At 38.6% G+C, this 22229-nt stretch overlaps 1 protein-coding gene across 3 annotated transcripts in view; it reads right to left on the reverse strand.

The window, feature by feature from the left end:
• MGAT5B (alpha-1,6-mannosylglycoprotein 6-beta-N-acetylglucosaminyltransferase B) overlaps positions 1 to 22229 on the reverse strand; it is a 253842-nt gene that overhangs the window by 150830 nt on the left and 80783 nt on the right. For 2 of the 3 annotated variants that reach the window (XM_056814244.1, XM_056814243.1), the window contains one exon: positions 13613 to 13725. In XM_056814244.1, the coding sequence (XP_056670222.1) occupies positions 13613 to 13725 (113 nt within the window). Of the gene's footprint in view, positions 1 to 13612; positions 13726 to 18911; positions 19783 to 22229 lie in introns of those variants that run through there. The other variant, XM_001371284.4, reaches the window with a different exon arrangement.

Here is a 22229-nt window from a genome sequence, read left to right on the forward strand (position 1 = left end):
CTGAGGAAAGACTCTAAATGAACACTATAATGCAAACTCCAACAACAGGGAAATGGGTTCGAGTCAAGAACACATGTGATAACCAGTGGAATCATGCGTCGGCTATGGGAGAGGGAAAGGGGGGGGGGGGGAAGGAAAAGAAAACGATCTTTGTTTCCAGTGAATAATGTATGAAAACAACCAAATAAAATAATATTAAAATTAAAAAAAAAAAAAGAGTTCATGCCCTCAGAAACTGTTCAATCAGGAAACAACCTTTTTGATGAGAAATTGACCTTCAGAAGGTGAGAAGTTCATCCCACAGATACTGCCCCTGGGCAGTGCTAGACAATTTGGAAATTGTGATTGGCCCCTGTGAAGAGGGAAGGAGACAAGAAGTCACCATAAAAGCAAGCCTAAATTCCTTCAGAGCAGATTGTCTTTGAGAAGATAGTCTGAAGAGACTGTCTTCTGGAGATAGTCTTCTAACTGAGGAGAGTCTTTGAGAGAGCTTTGCTGGAGATTGCAGCTTGGATCTTGGGCTTGGAGCTCAGCTTCAACTTAGACTCCTGGACTACTTCATTGGGTGAATGAAAGGCTAACTACTTTCCTAGTTTCTAGACCTTTGACAGAGGTTTTTGTTATGAAGATTGTTTCCCAATTTGTTGCTTCCCTTATAATTCTGGTTACTTTGGTTTTGTTTGTATAAAACCTCTTTAATTTGATGTAATCAAAATTAATGATTTTGCATTTAGTGATTTTTTTCTAGCTCTTGCTTGGTTTTAAAGTCTTTATCTTGGAGGAGGCTGCATTCACCACCAGCCTTCCTGGTTGAGAGCTAATTAATTTCTGTTTGGATTAAGCAGACATTTAAGGCAAAACATTTATGTTGATAGGACAGATCTCTATCCCCTTCACATTTCTCTTCTTTATTGTTTCCTCTCTATTTATAAATACTTGTAAATAAATTTCTGACTCAAAATATAAATATTGGTGATCATATAATTTCATAAAATTATTGTCCAACCATTAATTTATAAATGAAAGAAATAAATCAGGAGGTTAAAAATTGAAACAAGAGCTATATAAGAAGAATAAATAGGGGAAACTAGGTAGCTCAGTGGATTCAAAGCTGGGCCTAGAGTTGGGAGATTCCTGGGTTCAAATCTGGCCTCAAACACTTCTGAACTGAGTAACCCTGTATGAGTCATTTAACCTTCACTGCTTCACCCTTATCACTCTTCTGCCCTGGAAACAATACACAGTACTGATTCTGCTGGGGGCCATCAGACCACAACTCCTTGACAGAGTCACGCATGGTAGATAAATACATTTTGTAATATATTACAAACTAAAAACATAAATATATACAATAGTATGACAAGTATTTTCCACGTTATATATGTGTAGTTACAAATATACTAGTTATCATATGGAAATAAGATATATAGGAATTTCTATGTATATAAATAAATAATAAAATTATTCAAATGCTGGGGGCCATCAGTCCACGACACCTTGACGGAGTCACGCGTGGTAGCTGGGGAGACCACAGAGTGGTCCTTGGTGAGATGCAAATGTCCACTCTATCCCCCTTGCATGACCTCTTTCATCAATACTCCTTTACCTATAAATTGACATGATTATTATTCCCCCTAGTCTCAAAAGAAATAATGCAAGAGCAAAACACATGTACCCTAATTCTCCAAAACATCACCAAAAGATCAGACCCTCAAACCCAATCCCAAAAGACTATCGTGGGTTAAGTTTTATTTAGGTGCATAATTCCCAGTGAAACCGCAGCTACAGGCCAAGCCCAAAACTTTCTCATGAAGCCAGCACACAAATCAATCATAGAGGCCTGTACAATACGTACAGGTACAGTACAGGTACACTAAGCTTCAATATGCCTCAGTGACTCAATTACACAAATCAGTAACTCAAACTCCCTAGTAAGCCACCTTTGATGAAATAATTTATCTTGTGTGCAACCTTTATTCTGTCTGTAATCACAATACAAAAAATATAGAATGTTAATCAAGTGATGTGTTAAAAGTTAATGTATCACTTTTCCAATTATTTCTCTTTGATTTTGTATACCTGCATGTCAAGATATGGATATAAAAATAAATCCCAAGCCTGGGAATGTGGAGCAGCTATGAAATGCAAAGCAGTCCCATGGCCATAATGATTAAGCTGTCTTCTGTTTGTTATTTATTTTATGTTATTTATTTTGACTGACCGTTCACCACCTGTTGGGAACCCTGGAGTCACGAGTGGGGCTAGACCCTGACCGCGGCATGATTCTAAGATGAAAGGTAAGGGTTTAAAAAAAAACAACTTAAAATAGAAGGTAGAAAACTTAATCCAATAGAATAGAATGGAATAACAATTTAATGACTCAAGGAGAAAAAAGAAAGAAATATTACAAGAAAATAAAAATATTGAAAAAATGAAAGCATAAGATACCTGCTATAAAAACCCATTTAAAAGATCAAAGAGAGACAAATAAAGAATTATTATACTCTCTGAAAACCATGACTAAGCAAAAAAAATTTTTACATGGAAACAATGTTTCAAGAAATCATATATGACATACATAGTAGCTCTTTTTGTGATGGCAAATCAACTGGGGAATGGCTGAACAAAATGTAGCATGTAATGGAATACTGTTGTGCTATAAGAAATAATGAGGATTATTTTAGAAACATTTGGAAAGACATATTAATTAATGCAAAGTGAAGGGCGCAGAACCAAGAAAATACTTTACAAAGTAATCAAGTGATCAATACAATGATCCAAGATAATTCCAAAGGACTCATAATGAAAAATACTATTCATTAGAGAACTGATGAACTGAGTGCAAATCAAAGTATACATTTTTTTTTTTAGCATGACTGATAGGGCAATGCAGTTTGCATTATTTCATATGTATAACTAATACATGGTTTGTCTTCTCAATAGGTGGAAGAGGGGATGGAGAAGAGGGAGATAATTTGTATTTAAACATTTTTTAAAGTTAAAAAATGAATTGTAAATGAAAACTGCTAGATCTATTAGAACTAGAAAGCAAAATTAAAATAGAAGGAATCTATTAGTCACCTCCTAAAAGAAACCTGAAATTGAAAATCTCCAAGAATGTTATAGCCAAAATTCAGACTCTCTCAAAGGAAAACTACAAGCAGTCAGAAAGCAAGAGTTCAGATATCTAATAATTGATATATTTTTTGCCTTCTCAATAAGTGTGAGGGAGGTTGGAGAGAGAGAAAATTTAGAATTCAGAATTTTAAAAAAATGAATTTTTATATATATGTGTGTGTGTCTACTTATGCACTTATACACACACATATTTTTTAAAGGATATTTGAAAAACAAGAGTTCAAATACCAAGGAATTACAGTTAGGATTACATAGTACTTAGTAACTCTCAACTATAAAGATTTTGTAATATAACATTCTAAAAGGCCAAATATAAAGGCTGAATATTAAGAATGACATCTTGAGAGACTGAGTACAATTTTGCAGAGACTAAAATGGAACTTTAATGTCATAGAAGATTTTTCCAAGCATTCTGATGAAAGGGTTGGAACTTTGAAAAGCAAACACAGGAGATGGGAAGTTCTGGATTCAAATCTGCCCTCAGATATTTCATAACTATGTACCCCTAGGCAAGTTATTTAATCTAAATTGCCTGGCCCTTACCATTCTTCTGCTTTGGAATCAATACTTAGTTATAGTTCAAAGACAGAAGGTAAGAGTTAAAAAGAAGAGAAAAGAAAAGAAAATGCAGGAATAAAGAGAAAGCTAGAAAGGTACAGTAAATGCATCCTGCCCAAATTGAACAAGAGTTAGTCAAGGGTAGTAATTTGTTTTTGCTTTTCATCGTCTCCTCAGCAGTTAGCACACTGCCCAGGCACATAATAAATGTTTAAGAAAAGCTTGTGGAATATGAGGAAATGTTTACATACTAATAGGGAGAAGAGGCAAATGTCCCTTCAGAAACTTGATGTTTTAAAGTGTCATGGAGGGAATTAAATAAGAGAAACACAGGACCAGTGGGTAGTTTTGTTCAATTTTAGTGTTCTTAATGAGGAAAGTGAAAGGAGGGCAAAGGGGATATTACTAGAGAAAAAAATAAGGAGAGGGATAACTTACATTTTCTCACAATCAGATGTGTGAGAAGAAAAATATGCAAATAGAGGAAGGAATATAGGCATCAGGCATCACACAAAACTCTTATATTTGAATCATCCAAAAAGGGCTGAACACATACGCAAATACATATACCCCCAAAATTTGGTGAAGATTACAACTAATTCAGCATAGAAACAGGAAGGCATAGGGAGAAAAGGGAGGGTATTTTAGAAAGAAGAGTATTATTCCGCTGAAAGAAAAAATGAAAAGGAGAGATTCAGAGAAATCTGAAAAGATGTGGATCAATTAATACACAGTGAAATGAGCAGAATTAGGAACACAATTGACTACAACATTGTAAAGAAAAGCAACTTTTAATAATTTGTGAACTTAGATTAATGCAATGACCAACTATGACTTCAGAAGAATAATTTAAAAAAATACGCTTTCATTTTCAGCTGTGTAATATGTGGTTTTGTCTTGCTTAACTATGTTATAAGAGACAGACTTTTTTTCAGAGTGGATAGAAAATTGAGGGGGAAGGTGGGGTTGACAATTGTGATGCCAAATAAAAAAGGACAGAAATAAAAAGATGTCAATGAAACATTAAAAAAAAAGTTTAGGACAAAAGAAAATTCATAGAGAGACAGACAAAAATGGCAGCTTTGGAACAAATAGTATTTATTATGTACTTTAAAAATAACAAGCAATACATAATAGAGATTCATGGGTTCGTATGCAGTTCTCTTCTTTTTCTTTCCACATGAAAATGTTCATTCTTGCCGATGGTTTTCAAATTCAAAATGACTAAAAATTAAATTAAATTTAAAATACTGAAGTAAAACCTAGGTATGCTTGCATGGTTCTAAAAAATTTATAATTCTTAATCTGTGATTTGAGAGGTAATAATGTAGCATAGTGCATAGAGAGAAATCTGAGTCAAGGAGACCTAGTTTTAAATCCCCATCCCTGTTATATATTGAATATGTAAACTTTGGGAAATAATTTAATTTCTCGCTATTCTAGGCTATTCTCTAAATCTATAAATTACAGAGAAAGTACCAACCTGAATTGAAAGTTTTATACCTTCTCACTTGATCTTCACAAGAGTTCTAGAAGGCAATGACATCAAACAAATAGAAAGGGGAAGCATTTTAATCTTGTAAAGCACACTGGTAAGTTTTGCAGGCAACTTGAGGCAGTGGGCCCCAGTTTGACACTTCTGCTGTAAGATAGTATAACTGTCATTGTTTTCATTTTAGTAATGAGGAAACAGAGTCAGAGAATTTAGGTGATTTACCAAAATTTATATTTATCAAAGGTTGTATGTAGAGCAGCAGGGTAGTGACAGTGACAGATTAGGAGCCAGAAGAGGAATCAGGAAGTTCTGAATTTGAGTTGAACCCTTGAAGTGTCCTGGCATTGTGACCCTGGTTAAGTGCACTTAACCTCTTGGTGCTTTGGACAACTCTCTAACTTGTCAAGAAGGCATCAGCCTAAATTGATAGAGATGTATCCTATTCCAGAAAAATTTCCTATTTCATTGAAATCACAGATCCATAGCCCATCCTTACTCAGGTGTTCTGATTGGTAAGGATCTAGTGCTCTTTTTATTATGTATGGCCCCTCTAGGGATGATCCATAGGAACATGACTTTTTAATCCTCAGCCAACAATGTGACAGATAATTAAAAAGTGAAAGAGATACCAACTGGTGACTGTCATCGACACTCAGAAGAATTTACTGTTAAGTAAATATAGATTCTGATTTATGCCCAGGTTTGAGTCCAATCTGAAAGGGCTGTAGGCATTCAGGCACTAGAATGACCATATGGACAATTTTTAAAAATCATCTTTGGCATTTTAGTGATTGAAGATGTATAAATAAAGGACATAAGTACAGATCCCCTCTTTTATTTAAACTAACTTGTTCTATAGATTTCAGACCTAAAGAACTGATAATGTACAACCTTAACAAAATCTGGAAATCTCAAACCTAAATTTCAGATTGGATAATATCATGTACCAATTAACAGCTAAGTATGCTATTATGACCTAGTGATATTGTATACTGTAAATGACCAAAAGGAATTAAAGAAAACAAGCCAGAGAAAGAAAACTATAGACCAATATCTCTTAGGAAGTGACAGAAAATTTTTAAATAAAATATTAGCAAAAAGGCCATAACAACATGTCAAAAAGATTATACATATCAGGAATGGAAGGCTGCTTGAGTATCAGGAAACTATAAACACATTAGATCATGTCAATAACTTTAGTTATTAATAAACAACAAAACAATAATAATCAGAAGTTAATGTTAATATAGAAAGGTTTTGATAAACTATAATGCTTATTTCTATTAAAATGCTAAAAAGTATATGAAAAAATGGAGCTTTTCTTAATATAACAATATCTGTCTAAAACTAACATATAAGATTATTTACAATGGAAAATCACAATAAGTCTTCTCAGAAGAAAAAAGGGAAAACAAAGGTGTCCATTTTTAATACTGTTTGATATAATCTAGAAATGCTAGCTATATTAATGAAATAAGAAAAGGAAATCAAGGGTGAAACCCTTGAAGAATCATCAAGAAGAATCAAAATTATTGTTTTTAGCAGATGATACAATGGTTTACTTAGAGAACCTTAGAAAGTCAATTTTTAAAATTAATAGAAACAATAACTTCAGCAAAGTTGAATAACATAAAATAAGCCTACACATATCATTAGCATTTGAATATATTTCCAACAGAATCCAGCAAGAAGAAAAAGAAGTTCCATTCAACATAACTGGATAATTTATAAAATATTTAGGAATCTATCTACCAAAATACACAGAGGATCTACAATACTTTTTACAGGAATAAAGACAAACCTAAATAATTGGGCTGAGCCAATAGAATGAAAATAACAATACCACCTAAGTCATTTTTATTTCAGGCCCTACCAATCAAAATTTCAAAAGATTACTTTATAAAGCTAGAAGAAATAATAATGTAGTTCATCTGGAGAAACCAAAGCAAAATCTCAAGGGAAATAATGAGCAAAATTCAGAAGCTAAGGGCCCTATTGGTACCATATCTTGAACTATACTCCAAAGCAGCTATTATCAAAACTATTTGGTACTGGTTAAAAACTTTAAAAGCTGATAGGCAGAACAGATTAGGTATATATTACCCTAAAAAAAAAAGAAAATATTAGCATAGTATATGGTAAATCCAAATATCCCAACCACTAGGTATTCATTATTTGAAAAAAATTTCTGGGAAGACTGTAAAGCAATTTTCAATTGATAAACAATCTCACACCATACACCAAGATAAATTCCAAATGGGATACCTGATTTAGATACAAAACAAATTAGAGGAGCCCTTTTGGAAACATAAATAAGAAAACTGTTCATGACCAAACAAGAGACAGAGAAGAACAATTATAGTAGAGAAAAATGGACAGATTTGATTACATAAAATGAAAAAGGTCTTGCACAAACAAAACTGATGCAGTTAAAATGAGAAGGCAAACAGTTAATAGGGGAAAACATTTGCAGAAAGTTTCTCTGATAAGAGTCACATTTCTTTTTTTTTTTTTAATATATTTTATTTGATCATTTCCAAGCATTATTCGTTAAAGACATAGATCATTTTCTTTTCCTCCCCTCCCACCCCCCATAGCCGACGCGTAAGTCCACTGGGCATTAGATGTTTTCTTGATTTGAACCCATTGCTTTGTTGATAGTATTTGCATTAGAGTGTTCATTTAGAGTCTATCCTCTGTCATGTCCCCTCAACCTCTGTATTCAGGCAGTTGCTTTTTCTCGGTGTTTCCACTCCCATAGTTTATCCTTTGCTTATGAATGGTGTTTTTTTCTCCTGGATCCCTGCAAGTTGTTCAGGGACATTACACCGCCACTAATGGAGAAGTCCATTACGTTCGATTATACCACAGTGTATTAGTCTCTGTGTACAATGTTCTCCTGGTTCTGCTCCTCTCGCTCTGCATCACTTCCTGGAGGTTGTTCCAGTCTCCATGGAACTTCTCCACTTTATTATTCCTTTTAGCACAATAGTACTCCATCACCAACATATACCACAGTTTGTTCAACTATTCCCCAATTGATGGGCATCCCCTCGTTTTCCAGTTTTGGGCCACCACAAAGAGCGCAGCTATGAATATTTTTGTACAAGTCTTTGTGTCCATTATCTCTTTGGGGTACAGACCCAGCAGTGCTATGGCTGGATCAAAGGGTAGATATTCTTTTGTCGCCCTTTGGGCATAGTTCCAAATTGCCCTCCAGAATGGTTGGATCAATTCACAACTCCACCAGCAATGAATTAATGTCCCTACTTTGCCACATCCCCTCCAGCATTCATTACTTTCCTTTGCTGTAATGTTAGCCAATCTGCTAGGTGTGAGGTGATACCTCAGAGTTGTTTTGATTTGCATCTCTCTGATTATAAGAGATGTAGAGCACTTCTTCATGTGCTTGTTAATAGTTTTGATTTCTTTATCTGAGAACTGCCTATCCATTTCCCTTGCCCATTTATCAATTGGAGAATGGCTTGATTTTTTGTACAATTGATTTAGCTCATTATAAATATGAGTAATTAAACCTTTGTCAGAGGTTTCTATGAAGATTTTTTCCCAATTTGTTGTTTCCCTTCTGATTTTAGTTATATTGGTTTTGTTTGTACAAAAGCTTTTTAGTTTGATGTAGTCAAAATTATTTATTTTACATTTTGTGATTCTTTCTATATCTTGCTTGGTTTTAAAAGGAGTCACATTTCTAAGAGTATATGTATATAAAGAAGGAAATGAGTCAAATTTATAAGAACAAGAACTGTTCCTCAAAGGAGAAATTGTCAAAAGATATTAATAGATGGTTCTCAATGGAAAAACTCCAATCTATCAGAAAGCACATGAAAAAACCTTCCAAATCACTAATATTTTTAAAAATGCAAATAAAGCAGCTCAGACAGTCTCTACCTCACACCAGTTGTTGGTATAGATGAAAAAAAATTTTTTTTTTGAGATGTAGGAAATGAACACATTCCATTGTTGATGAAGCTTTGTATCAGTTCAACCATTCCTAGAAGCAATTTGGAACTATGCTCCAGAAGTCATTTAATTGTGATTTTTTTTACCCAGTACCACTTAGAACAATGACTAACCATGATTCTAGAGAACCAATGACAAAAAATACTAATCTCCCCCTGCAAGAGAGATGATGAGTTGAGGATGAAGAATGAGACAGACAATTTTGAATATGCTGAATGTAGGATTTTTTTTGGGGGGGGGGTTACTATACATTTTTGTTCAAAGGATTTTTAAAAATGAAAAAAAAATGATGGAATGTGGAAGAGAAGGAGGGAGATAGGGATAGGGTCCTTTTCCACAAAAATAAGAGAAGAAAGGAGAAGGAAGTCAGAAAGAAATGCAGACAAGCTGGAGAATTTTGAAAATTACATGTTGAAGTTAATATGTATATATTATTTGTATATAAATAACATGTAATCATATGATATGGCATAATGAATATACTATTAAATTCTTGAAATGAAAAGCAAGCTCTACATAGATCACTTATCTTCAATCTTGCCCTATTAGTCACTTCTCTGATTTCTATAAACATGCTCAAGCCTCACTCATCCTTAGTAACAAAAAACAAAATAGCTATCCCTCATGGCCAGATATTGTCCTATATTTCCTTCTTCCCTGCCCCTCCACCACTCCTATTTTGTGGTTAAACTCCTTGAGAAAGCCTTCTACAATTGGTTTTCCTTTAACTTCTTTCACTTCTCTTCTTAACTCTACAGTCTAGCTTCCAACCTCATCAACTGAAACTGCTTCTTCCCTACCATTGATTTCTTAATTGCCACCTCTGATGGTCACTTCATAATCTCCATCCTTGAATTTCTCAAAAGACTTCTCTTCAGTCTTTGATACTGTTGATCTTGCTACTGTGTTCTCTCAGCTCTCCCCTCTTTCTCCTCCTCCTTATATAAAAACCACTCAGTCTCCTTTACTGGATATTCTTCTAGATCTTGCCCATTGATCTTAGGTGTCCCTCAATACCCTCTCCTGGGCCCTCTTCTTGTCTTCTCCTTCGATGCTAATTCATTTGACATTCTCATCAGCCCCCATGGATTCAATTTTCATCTCTAGGCTAATAAGTCTCAGTTCTGTTTATCCAGCTCTACCCTCTCTCCTGATCTCCAGTGTCACATCTCTAATTGCTTATTGGACATTTCCAACTGGGTGGCTTAAGACATGTTAAACTCAACATGTCCAAAACATTGTTTTCTGTTGCAAATCCTCCCCTCTTTCTAATTTTCTTTACTGTAAAGGAAATCACAATCTTCCCAGTCATGAAAATCCACAATCTAGGTGTCATCCTCATTTTCTCACTCTTTCACTTTTATCCCATTTCCAAGTTGATTGCCAAGTCCTGTTGATGCTACTTTCACTCTATCTCCATCCATTTCTTGACTCTGATACTATTACCACCCTGATGCAGGGCCTCATCATTTCAAACATGGATTATTACAGTAACTTTCTGGTTATCTTCAATTTTCTTCCCATCCTTGTCCATCTTCCACTCAGCTACCAAAGTAAGTTTCCTAAAGTTCAGGTCTGAACATGTTATCTGCCACCCTACTCAATAAACTTCAGTGTCTCTCTACCACCTCCAGGAACAAATATAAACTCCTTTTTTTGGATTTCAAAAGCTCCTCAAACAGCCCACTCCTACCTTTCCAGTTGTCTCCTGTCTTACTCCCTTCTACATGCTCTATGACCCTATGGTACTGGCCTCCTTCTTGGTCATTGCAAAAGACACTCCATTCCTTGACTTCATGCATTTTCACTGACTGTCCCCTAAATCTAGAATGTTCTTCTTCCTCACCTTCATAGCATACTCTTCCTTGAAAAAGGAATTCTCAACTAAAATCTCACCTTCTGCAAGAAGCCCCCTTCCTTTTAATGACTTTACTCTGGAATCACATCCACTTGACCCTGTATATAAGAGTGTGTACTAATAGTTTGTCTATTGTCTTCCCCATTAAAAAGTGAGTTTCTTGATACTGGGGGCTGGATTTTGTTTTTCTTTGGATTCTGTTATTTAGCATGATACCTGGCAAATAGTAAGAGCTTAATAAATGTATGTTGACTGATAATAGAGATTCATAGTTTCATGTAAAATCCTTTCCTCTTCATTAATGTACATGCTCATTTTGTTTAGAGGGTGCTAAGTGGGGAATCAAAAATGGAGGGAGGAGGGAATCAAACAGAAAAGATAGAGAACAGAAATTACCAAGAATTCTGATCAAGGAAGGCCCAAGGGGGAAGCAGCAGGCAAGAAAGAAGCAGCAAAGCTCTGAGCAGGAAGTCCCAGGTAGAAACAGAAGACCCTAACAGTGTAAACTCCAGAGGACAAAAGAAGACTACCTAGTTCTTTGGAGAAGTTCCAAGAGAAAGAAACCATCCAGTGCCCTGAGCAAGGAGTTCCTGGGGGGCAGAAGTCTACCCAGTACCCTCATTAAGGTCAGCCAGCTGAACATCTGACAAGGCACATTGAAGCATGCAAGCACTCTGAGTGTAAATACACTAAGGAAAATGGAAACCAGTGACAAGAACCAAAGAAAGTGAGGTTTGGGCCAAACAGGACCTGACCACCCCATCTAAGAATCTAGGAGCAGGCAGAGCCTTTCCATGGCACAAAGTCCCAAATCAAGAACTGAGCTCAGAGTAAAAAGAAAGATATCAAACACTATGAAGAAATGTAAAAAATTTGTAATTTATATTTGTAAATATAAAGAATTGCATAAGAAGAAAATCTACACAAGAATAACACCACAGCAACTATAAGTAGAGCTCACTTTTTAAAAAACCTCTTACCTTCCATCTTAAAATCAATATTAAGTGTCAGTTCCAAGGCAGAAGAGTGGTAAGGGCTAGGCAATGGGGGTTAGGTTAATTGACTTATCCAGGATCACACAGGGAAGAAGTGTCTCAGGCCAAGTTTGAACCCAAGACTTCCCATCTCCAGGCCTGGCTCTCAATTCACTGAGCTACCTAGCTGCAGACCTCACATTTTTAAAAAATAGCTTGGTCATACAAGAACTACAAGAGCACTTGGAATAAATAAAGTATAAGGTAAAAAAATAAATTAAATTATTAATGAAAATTGGACCACAAAGGAGAGAATTGGAGAGAGAATTAATAGTTAAATTCTTAACTTAAGTTAAGGACCACAAAGGAGAGAATTGGAGAGAGAAATAATAGTTAAATTCTTAATTTAACTATTAATTCTTTCTCCAATTCTAACCCAAGAAATAAAACTCTCTAAACAATTTATAATGAGAGGCAGCTAGGTAGCTCAGTGGATAGAGAGACAGGTCTGGAGATGAGAAGTCCTAGGTTCAAATCTGACTTCAGTCACTTCCTAGCTGTGTGACACTGGGCAAGTCACTTAATCCCAATTGTCTAATTCTTATGGTTCTTCTACCTTGGAACAATTTCTAAGGCTGAAATGAAGTGTTTAAAAAATTAAAATGAGCCACAGACATGTTACGTTATGCAATATAATCTATCATTGCTTCTTACCCTATTCAACACCATGGTATGGTAGAATCATCAAAGAATTATGAAGGACATTTGGCCAAACTCTGACATTAACCAACTTTTCAAACTTGAAAATGTTACTTCCATATTTAGCACAGTACCTGGCACTTCTAGGCAGTTATTGCCGTTAAATGACTTCCCTTGGCTGCATCTCAGTTTCTTCATTTGTCAAATGAGAGTTGGACTAGGTGGTCTCAGGACCCACCTAGCTCTGACATTCCAAAATTCTATGAATCTTATGAGATGGTGTCCTGTCAAGAGGAACATTCCCTAAGCTACTGGAGAAGATCATTCAGATCACCTTAGAAGCTAGACAAAGAAACCTACAACACAGGCAAATTTGTCAGCAGGATCAGAGTCCAAAAAACTAGTTCCTAGACAGACCTGCTTCTGCCCTCAACAAAAGCCAAAGCCCCATGGGTTTACAGAGTCACAGAGATAAGCTGTGTTTAAAGGTCATTGCAACCACTGCTTTTCAATCCAATGTGAGCAAACATTTATTAAAGACCTACTATGTGCAAAGTATTATGTTCCATTCTACAAAGAATAAGTATTTATTCTTTGCATACTAGCTAAGGCCTTTAGCATGGGAATACAGGGCAGAAAATGTTTAGAGGATTTCATCCCTCAAGCAGAAGCAGCATGCATGTCTCACCCATATACATTGCTCATGCAGCTTCAACCACCAACCCCTATCTCCAGAAGCTCCCGTGACGGGCCAGGATACCCCATATACTTCATGCAAACCTGTATGGCTCATCTCTGAGGGAAAGCAATGGGACTACTGGGCCTGTGCTTTCAGAACACTCCCCCAACAAGCACATACACCCATATCCTATACCCCCACCCTCCACTAAAGGTTCCTGCCCAAGGTACCTTCAGTGTGGACTGTAAAAGGTGAATCCCCCAAACGTCTGGCAGAGAACTGGCCTCCCAGGGATGTCATCAGGAAGCAGAGTGTGAAGAAACCGATTCCCAGAACAAATAGCCTGCAAGGGAATGGGGTTGAGGGGGCAGGGCAAAGCAAAGGAGTCAGTCAGCTATGAAAGTCTCCTTTGGGACGCATAGCAGATCTGCACACAGTAGGGGTCTGGGCTCCACATATTTATAAGATAGATAGAAGACATCTGTGGCACATCAAAAAGAATACCAGACAGTGAGACCTGAGTTCTAATACTAAGCTTACTCTGATATTGCTCTGAGATTTATAAAGTGCTTTTTATCATTACTGCATTTGATGATTCCCAAGGTCTATCATGCATCATTCAAGGATTCATACCAGTGCCAACATAGCCCTATTCTTCTCAAACTCTAGCTTTCCAAGTTCCTCTCCCAGGGCCCACTTTCCCTCCAGTGTAGACGGGTGTGCCCCATCTCATCTGCACCATAAATGATGTGCAGGAGCAGCACTAGTTTCACTGAACACTGAACCCATCCAGAGAAAATACTCTTGGCTCTCCTAGTCTACTTCAGTTTCTGAAACTCTCCTTTCTTATCAACAAACTTCCTTTGTCCAAAATCTCTTCCTCTCATATCCCTTCCCTCTCATGGTATTTACTGAGGTCTAGTTTTCTCTTAATGATACCACCTCTCCAAAGTTGACTACTCATCTTCTCAGACTCTCAACATACAAGGCTAGAAGGAGGAACCGACCATGATCTTTGCTCCACAATGTCCATTTTAGCCTTCTCTTTGTTACTATCATTCAGCAATTACATCTTCTTTTAAAGTTGCCTCCATCTTATCCAGACCCTTATTACTGTTCTTTGTAAACCAGTTTTCTGAAAAAGGCTAGATAATCATTTGCCAGATAAGTTGTTGAGGGGATTCTTGATCAGATAAAAGTTGTACTAAAAGCCTCTGAGGTGATATGGAAGTGCCATTTTCCATTACCTGAGGAGAAGACTATATGGAAACAGAGTATATACATATCTGTGGCTTCCTAGGCAGAGATTACAATGTCAGTGGGGTTGGAGTGGGGAAGAAGGAAGTCTTCCTTCTTTGGCAAAAAGGGGCCTCTGGAATACTATCCTTCATAGAATTTTACTGAAACTAAAACTAAAGTCCAGGCCATATTGTGGGTCTAGGCCCCCTAGGATGAAAATAGTAAAATCATAGAGTAGGAACAAAAATAGCAACACTATAAAACTTTTGTTCTAGATAACCAACAATCTTCTCTCTAACTTCAGATCCAAGGATAAGAATAGATTCTATCTAGTTTAAAGGTTTCCCCATTTTATGTTTTTCAGTACCTCTCCTCCTGAGTTCAAAGAACCCTTAGTCAGCAGCAAATCTATTGAAAGGCATGGAGCAACTAGGGCTTTGCTCTGGGTCTGCTGATTTCTGTGAGTCATGATTCCTACCTGTGGCAAATGCACCTCCTCTATCGGCAAGGCCTTGGAGAGGAAGTAGAAGTCGATTAGCTGTTTGTGACTTGGGGCATGCTTTCTTTCCCCATCACCAAGGGTCTTATTAATATCACACATTTCTGCTGGGCTTGTACTCAACCATGTTATTAAGGACACCTACAGTCAGTCATGGGATCAGCAGAAATGGCAGTGATGTTCTTTGTGGTATCCCAAAGTTTCTGTCTCTTCACCTTGACTGGTGAAAGTATTCACATTTATAAAGGAAGTGGTAAGGTGAACACTCTTTAGGGCTTTTATTTATGATAAAGTGATTATTCTTTATGGCCTTGCTCTACTCTGTTTTTGTGTCCCCTCCTTTAAAACTGCAAAGCATTAACTCCATTATTAAATAACTCTCTGGTTTGAAGTCTGGACCTTCAATGCAAGTATGAAAAGAAAAAGAGGACATGATGGCTTGAGTGAATCTTCCTGGATTCTTCCTAAAATTTGGAGCCCTTTTTGGACAGAACTGAACTATCAGAACTCTAAAAGAAGTTCTTCACAGTACACTAGAAAAATCAACTTTTTAGAAAGTCAAACTCCTGATTCTCAAAGATTCCAAGAATTGGTCCAATTTGCCAGATTGGCAGGTTCTAAGAAGGGTTTGTTTCTGTCCCTAGGAATCATTAAATAAACATTTATTAAGTACCTAATGGGAGCCAGGAGCTACAAAGGGTGGGGGGGGGAAGTAAAAATATCCATTATCTTTAAGGAACTTACATTTCAATGAGGAAACAATAGTGTGTGTGTGTGTGTGTGTGTGTGTGTGTGTGTGTGTGTGTGTGTGTCTATATAGGTAAAGGATGCAACTAGCAGCTTAGGGTGAAAGAATTACCTCCTCCTGAAAGTGGTGCTTGATCTGAGTCTTAAAAGAAGCCAGGAATTCTAAGAATTGGAGGTTGGAAAGGAGAGTATTCCAGGCATGGAGAACAGTGACTGGACATGAAATGTTGAGGAACACTAAATAGGCCAGGATGGGTTAACTGTAGAATTCATGGAGAAGATGTGGAATGTTTGACATTCCACTAGAAAGGTAGAAAGAGGCCAGGTTATAAAGCTCTTTAAATGGCAAATAAAATACTGCATAATTTATCTTAGAGGTAATAGATAGCCACTGGAGTTCATTGAATAGTGGAGTAAAATGGTCAGACATACACTTCAGGGAAATCATATTGGCAGCTGTGTGGAGACTGGATTAGAGTCAAAGAGACCAATTAGGAGGTTGTTGGAATAGTTCAACTTTGTAGATAGCGTTTTCAAGACGTTTAGCTGAGAAGAGTAGGAGAGATATTGCATAATAGCTGTCAGAAATGATAGAATATAATGAGGATTTTTAAGGATGAGGGATATGTGTATATTTCTAAAAAGCAGAGATAGAACCAATAGAAAGGGAGAGATTTGACATTAAAGTGAAGACAATGGTGGAGAATATCTGCTCTAGTAGATATGGGATAGAATTGAATGCTTGTTATAGAAGGTGCCACAACAAGTAGAATGGCCACGTCATTATCCTGGGGAAAAAGAGGAAATAGTGAGATATGACATTAGAAAGATGTGAGATAAGGAGTAAGAGAAAAAGGAGAGGAACTCTCAAAGAATAGCCTGTCTCTCTGTTGATCTGTCTCTATCTGTGTCTGTTTGTCTACCTGTCTCTCATCCATTTGTTGCATTTGTTGGTGAAATATGAGCCAAGTCCTGAGCAGATTTTGGCTGGAAAGAACCAGGAACCTGTCCATGGTTCTGAAGGACTGAACCAGCTTTCTTTCTTTGGCTTCTAAAACTCATCTAATACACCCCTTCTCATTAATCCAGGATGTTGGTTTCTTCTGTATTTTATGGCTGGAAAGAAAAAAGGTTTGCCATTCTTAGGAGAATGGAAGAGAGGAAGGGAACTTAATGATCTTTCAAGGTTCCTGAAAGGTAGGGAATAGGATTTCCTACCAAGGCTGAAGAGCTTGAGCTACTCACTTGCTGCACAATGTTAGTAGGATGCTATTTCCACTCTGAGTCTATTTCATCTTATGTAAAATTAAAAAATTTAACATTCTATGACACTATGAATCTAGCTTCAGAGACCCCCTTCTGACTCCTTCCCTTTTATCTAACAGCATCTCCCTGGAGTAAGCAGAACCACACAGCCTACTACTCTCCTGGTGGTCCCTTCTCAAGAATCTGCTTTCTTGTCCCAAAGGCTACCTATGAGACTCACCAAACCACTGGTGTGAGGCCACTGAATTCAGCTGTCTGGAGTCTGCCTTGCTAAGATGGAGGGAGATCCAACTGAATGAAGAGGGAAGGGGACTGCAGGGAGACATGAGGCAATAAATCTCCAAAAATAGCTCCATAAGGGGTTTCCTGAACCTATTGGATATAAGGTGGGATAAGCGCACCAGAGCTTAGCTTGCAGCCAGTTCTATCGCATAATACACAGGTTGGGCTATAATTCTCTTTGTTCAGGCCTTTTGCACACCCTGGGTTCCCACGCTCCCTAACCTATTGATTGAGGTTCCCTAAACTGTTGCTACATCTAACCATATCCCTATTCTGAAGCCCCCTCATATTACCCCAGACCACTCTCCCTACGGGTCTTCTTTCCCTTTCTTTCTCCCTCACAGGGCCTCTCTAGTCTTCTCACAGATGTGCTCTTGGATAAAGATTCAATTCCAATTCAGTCTTTGCACCCACCCCCAAATCTGGCTCGTGAACTCCCAGGAGGTCCTGGCATAGCCTATAACCTTACTGCTTAGAAATAACACTGGCTTGCCTGAAAGGAACCAATTCACTGACAAAAATGGGGATAAGCAAATGCTGGGGCAGAGGAGAGCAATCCAGAACTGACTGACCCCTCATGTCCAGGCCAAAGCTGTGGGAAGGAGAAGTGGTGCCTGCACTCTCCTATTGTCCTCTTTTGTGCTAAGGCTCCATTCCCTTTGACCCCCAGAGTCCTGCCTCCAGGGTCAGCACTTGGCTATCTCCTGGTACTTAGCCCACTCTACTAGCCTTGGGCCTCCTCAGTAGCCTTGTTGTTTCCATAATCCAGAATCAAGTGGGAAGTGAGTAGTAGGTCTCCCACAATTTTCTAAGGCTCAAACCTGGAAAATCTCCCATTGGAAAAAAACTACCATTCCCAATGTTCCAATCTCAGCCCACTCCCACCTCAGCAAAGAACCCAGAAACAGAATGGAAATTAGAAGTGAATTTGATTAGAGTTAAAGATGTGGTGATGGGAAAAGGAGGGAGAACACAAAAGGATAAGGGTGCAGCCTGGAGCACGGACTCCTCCCGTGTGCACAGAATTGAGATAACTTTATGGTCTGAAGGCAAGGACCAACGACAGATTGCATTGCCTATGGAGGGAAAGGATTAGGTAGATGCTGGCCGACTCCCACTCCCAAGAAGCCCAAAGGCAGCTACCACCTCAAAGGAGCTTTTGATTCCTTCCTCCTGAACCAAAGCCTCCAGGAGTACACACGTACACGTACACGCGTGCGTACACACACACACACACACACACACACACACACACACACACACACCCCTCCAGACCTCGACACTGTCTCCACAGTTGTCTTTTGCTTTCCACCTATCCACCTCCACCCCACCCCGCAGGATCCGGAAACCTGCCTAGTTAACTATACCCTCCCCCTCTGGAGTTCTATTAATTGGATCAGACACCCCCACCCATAGTCAGAGGGAAATTACTCCTCCTCCATCCAACCCACATCCCCTTAAAATCCCTCAAAGAGATGGGCATTAAAGAACTTTACCTAAAGGGTCTCAAGGTGACCAGACATCTTCTGACCATTATTTTCCCATCCGAATTGACTGTGATCATTGTTCGAACTTGCTTCCAAAAAGAGCCAGAGAGAGAAACACACACAAAGGAGATGGCTATCCCAGGCTCTGTTCCAGGGGGCCGAAGAGAAAGAGGACACGAACCCCCTCGTACCTGGTGCCCCCAAATCCAAGTTCCCAGGATCACGTGGTCACTGTGGGGCTCCAGGCTCTGCAGACCCCTCTTCCCAGAGACTCTCCAAACGGAGAACAGTCCTCAACTGGCAATCCGAGCAAGGGGGTCGGAGATGGGGGGAGGGGGGTAGTGAGAGCAGGCGAGGGAGGGGGCAGAGCAGGGTGTAGCTGACTAAGCGCTGCACACACCCAGGCTCCCTTACAGACCAAGCTTCTCCCTTCAAGGACTCCAATACTGGACCCCGAGGCTATGCTAAAGTACTATCAGTCTTCCCTCCTCAGGCTTCCCATTTCCGATGCCAACCCAACACCTCGATGCCAGTCCCAGGAGCTACGGCAGTCCACCTGCTGGCTTCTTTCCCTGCTATGCCCGGGGCTAGAGATTGGCTCCTCTTCAGACCCGATGCGCATTCTGTTCTCACAGTTCAGGGGCCTGGCTGGATGCTCCCATTGCTCCAAAGAAGTTGCCTGTTTGGTACCACGTACTCTTGACTCCACAGCTCTGTTTACTCCTAGGTATCTGGCCCAAGCGCTGCTACGCTAAGCCTAGTCTGCATTGTGTCCTCCTATGGAGGTTGCAAAGCCTTTGCTGCTACCCGCCCCCCTTCCACTTCGTACCCCACTCCCCAACCCTGGCCGCCACAGCATTACATTGGGGCGCTATCCCCACCTAGTGGTGAAAGTTAATAGGTGTCTAGCGGTCCTCCCCCTACCCCACTTCTCCTTTCTGTTCTGGATTAGGGACACGGCAAGTAAGGCAAGTTCTTTCATTAGAACCAGATGCTTGTGGCCTTGGTGGAACCTCTCATTTTCCAGACCCAGACCATTGTCCCGTCTCCCTAGTTTCCCACACAAGGTAAGCATTTAATAATAATCAGACTCACACATGGGCGAGAGAAGACAGATTCTCAGATTGAAGATGCTCTTGCCTCAGACTGTATGATCACTTTGCAAAACGTCTATTCTATTTCTGTTGTAGAACACTAGATTGGTAACATTTTCATTTGTATTGGAGTGTGTCCCACACTCACTTCAATTAATAGAATTGCAGAAGGTCTAGATATGGCTTTGGATCAATCAAAAGGAAGTCCTAGAACTTTTCAACCATAAGTGTAAAATTGAGGTGAAAAACTCAGAGAATGGTGAAGTATTTTGATCACTGGATGAAATCAGATTGCCACACAACAAATATATTAGGAGTGGTTGAAAGAATTATAGTAGATAGGGCACTGGACCTGGAGTCAGAAAGACCTGAATTCAAATCCAACCTCAGATACTTAATAGCTATGTGACCCAGTCTGCTTCAGTTTCCCTAATTATAAAATGGGGATAATAACAGCATCTACCTCCTATAGTTATGAGGATTAAATGAGATAACATTTGTAAAAAGCTTGACACATAGTAAACTCTTTTTTAAAAAATAATATTTTATTTGATCATTTCCAAGCATTATACATTAAAGACAAAGATCATTTTCTTTTCCTCCCCCCACCCCCAATAGCCAACGGGTGATTCCACTGGGTGTCACATGTGTTCTTGATTCGAACCCATTTCCATGTTGTCAATATTTGCATTAGAGTTTCGTTTAGAGTCTCTCCTCTGTCATGTCCCCTCAACCGCTGTAGTCAGGCAGTTGCTTTTCCTCGGTGTTTCCACTCCCATAGTTTATCCTTTGCTTATGAATAGTGTTTTTTCTCCTAGATCCCTGCAGATTGTTCAGGGACATTATGCCACAACCAATGGACAAGTCCATTACAATCGATTATACCACAGTGTATTAGTCTCTGTGTACAATGTTCTCCTGGTTCTGCTCCTCTCGCTCTGCATCACTTCCTGGAGGTTGTTCCTGTCTCCATGGAATTCCTCCACTTTATTATTTCTTTTTGCACAATAGTATTCCAATCACCAACATATACCACAATTTGCTCAGCCATTCCCCAATTCATGGGCATCCCCTTGTTTTCCAGGTTTTGGCCACCACAAAGAGCGCAGCTATGAATATTTTTGTACAAGTCTTTTTGTCCATTATCTCTTTGGGGTACAGACCCAGCAGTGCTATGGCTGGATCAAAGGGTAGACATTCTTTTGTCGCCCTTTGGGCATAGTTCCAAATTGACTTCCAGAATGGTTGGATCAGTTCACAACTCCACCAGCAATGAATTAATGTCTCTACTTTGCCACATCCCCTCCAGCATTCATTACTTTCCTGTGCTATCATGCAAGCCAGTCTGCTTGGTGTGAGGTGATACCTCAGAGTTGTTTTGATTTGCATCTCTCTGATTATAAGAGATTTAGAACACTTCTTCATGTGCTTATTAATAGTTTTGATTTCTTCATCTGAGAACTGCCTATCCATGTCCCTTGCCCATTTATCAATTGGAGAATGGCTTCGTTTTTTGTACAATTGATTTAGCTCTTTATAAATTTGAGTAATTAAACCTTTGTCAGAGGTTTCTATGAAGATTTTTTCCCAATTTGTTGTTTCCATTCTGATTTTAGTTACATTGGTTTTGTTTGTACAAAAGCTTTTTCGTTTGATGTAGTCAAAATTATTTATTTTACATTTTGTGATTCTTTCTATGTCTTGCTTGGTTTTAAAGCCTTTCCCCTCCCAAAGGTCTGACATGTATACTATTCTGTGTTTACCCAATTTACTTATGGTTTCCTTCTTTATGTTGAAGTCATTCACCCATTTTGAATTTATCTTGGTGTAGGGTGTGAGGTGTTGATCTATTCCTAATCTCTCCCATACTGTCTTCCAATTTTCCCAGCAGTTTTTATCGAATAGTGGATTTTTGCCCCAAAAGCTGGGATCATTGGATTTATCGTATACTGTCTTGCTGAGGTCGCTTGCCCCCAGTCTATTCTATTCCACTGATCCTCCTTTCTGTTTCTTAGCCAGTACCAAATTGTTTTGATGACTGCTGCTTTGTAATATAGTTTAAGGTCTGGGACTGCAAGGCCCCCATCATATGTGTTTTTTTTCATTATTTCCCTGGATATCCTTGATCTTTTGTTCTTCCAAATGAATTTTGTTACGGTCTAAATCAGTAAAGAAATATTTTGGGAGTTCAATGGGTATGGCACTAAATAGATAAATAAGTTTGGGTAGGATG

The sequence above is a fragment of the Monodelphis domestica genome, chromosome 2 (assembly GCF_027887165.1).
Source record: "Monodelphis domestica isolate mMonDom1 chromosome 2, mMonDom1.pri, whole genome shotgun sequence".
Taxonomy (NCBI): Eukaryota; Metazoa; Chordata; class Mammalia; order Didelphimorphia; family Didelphidae; genus Monodelphis; species Monodelphis domestica.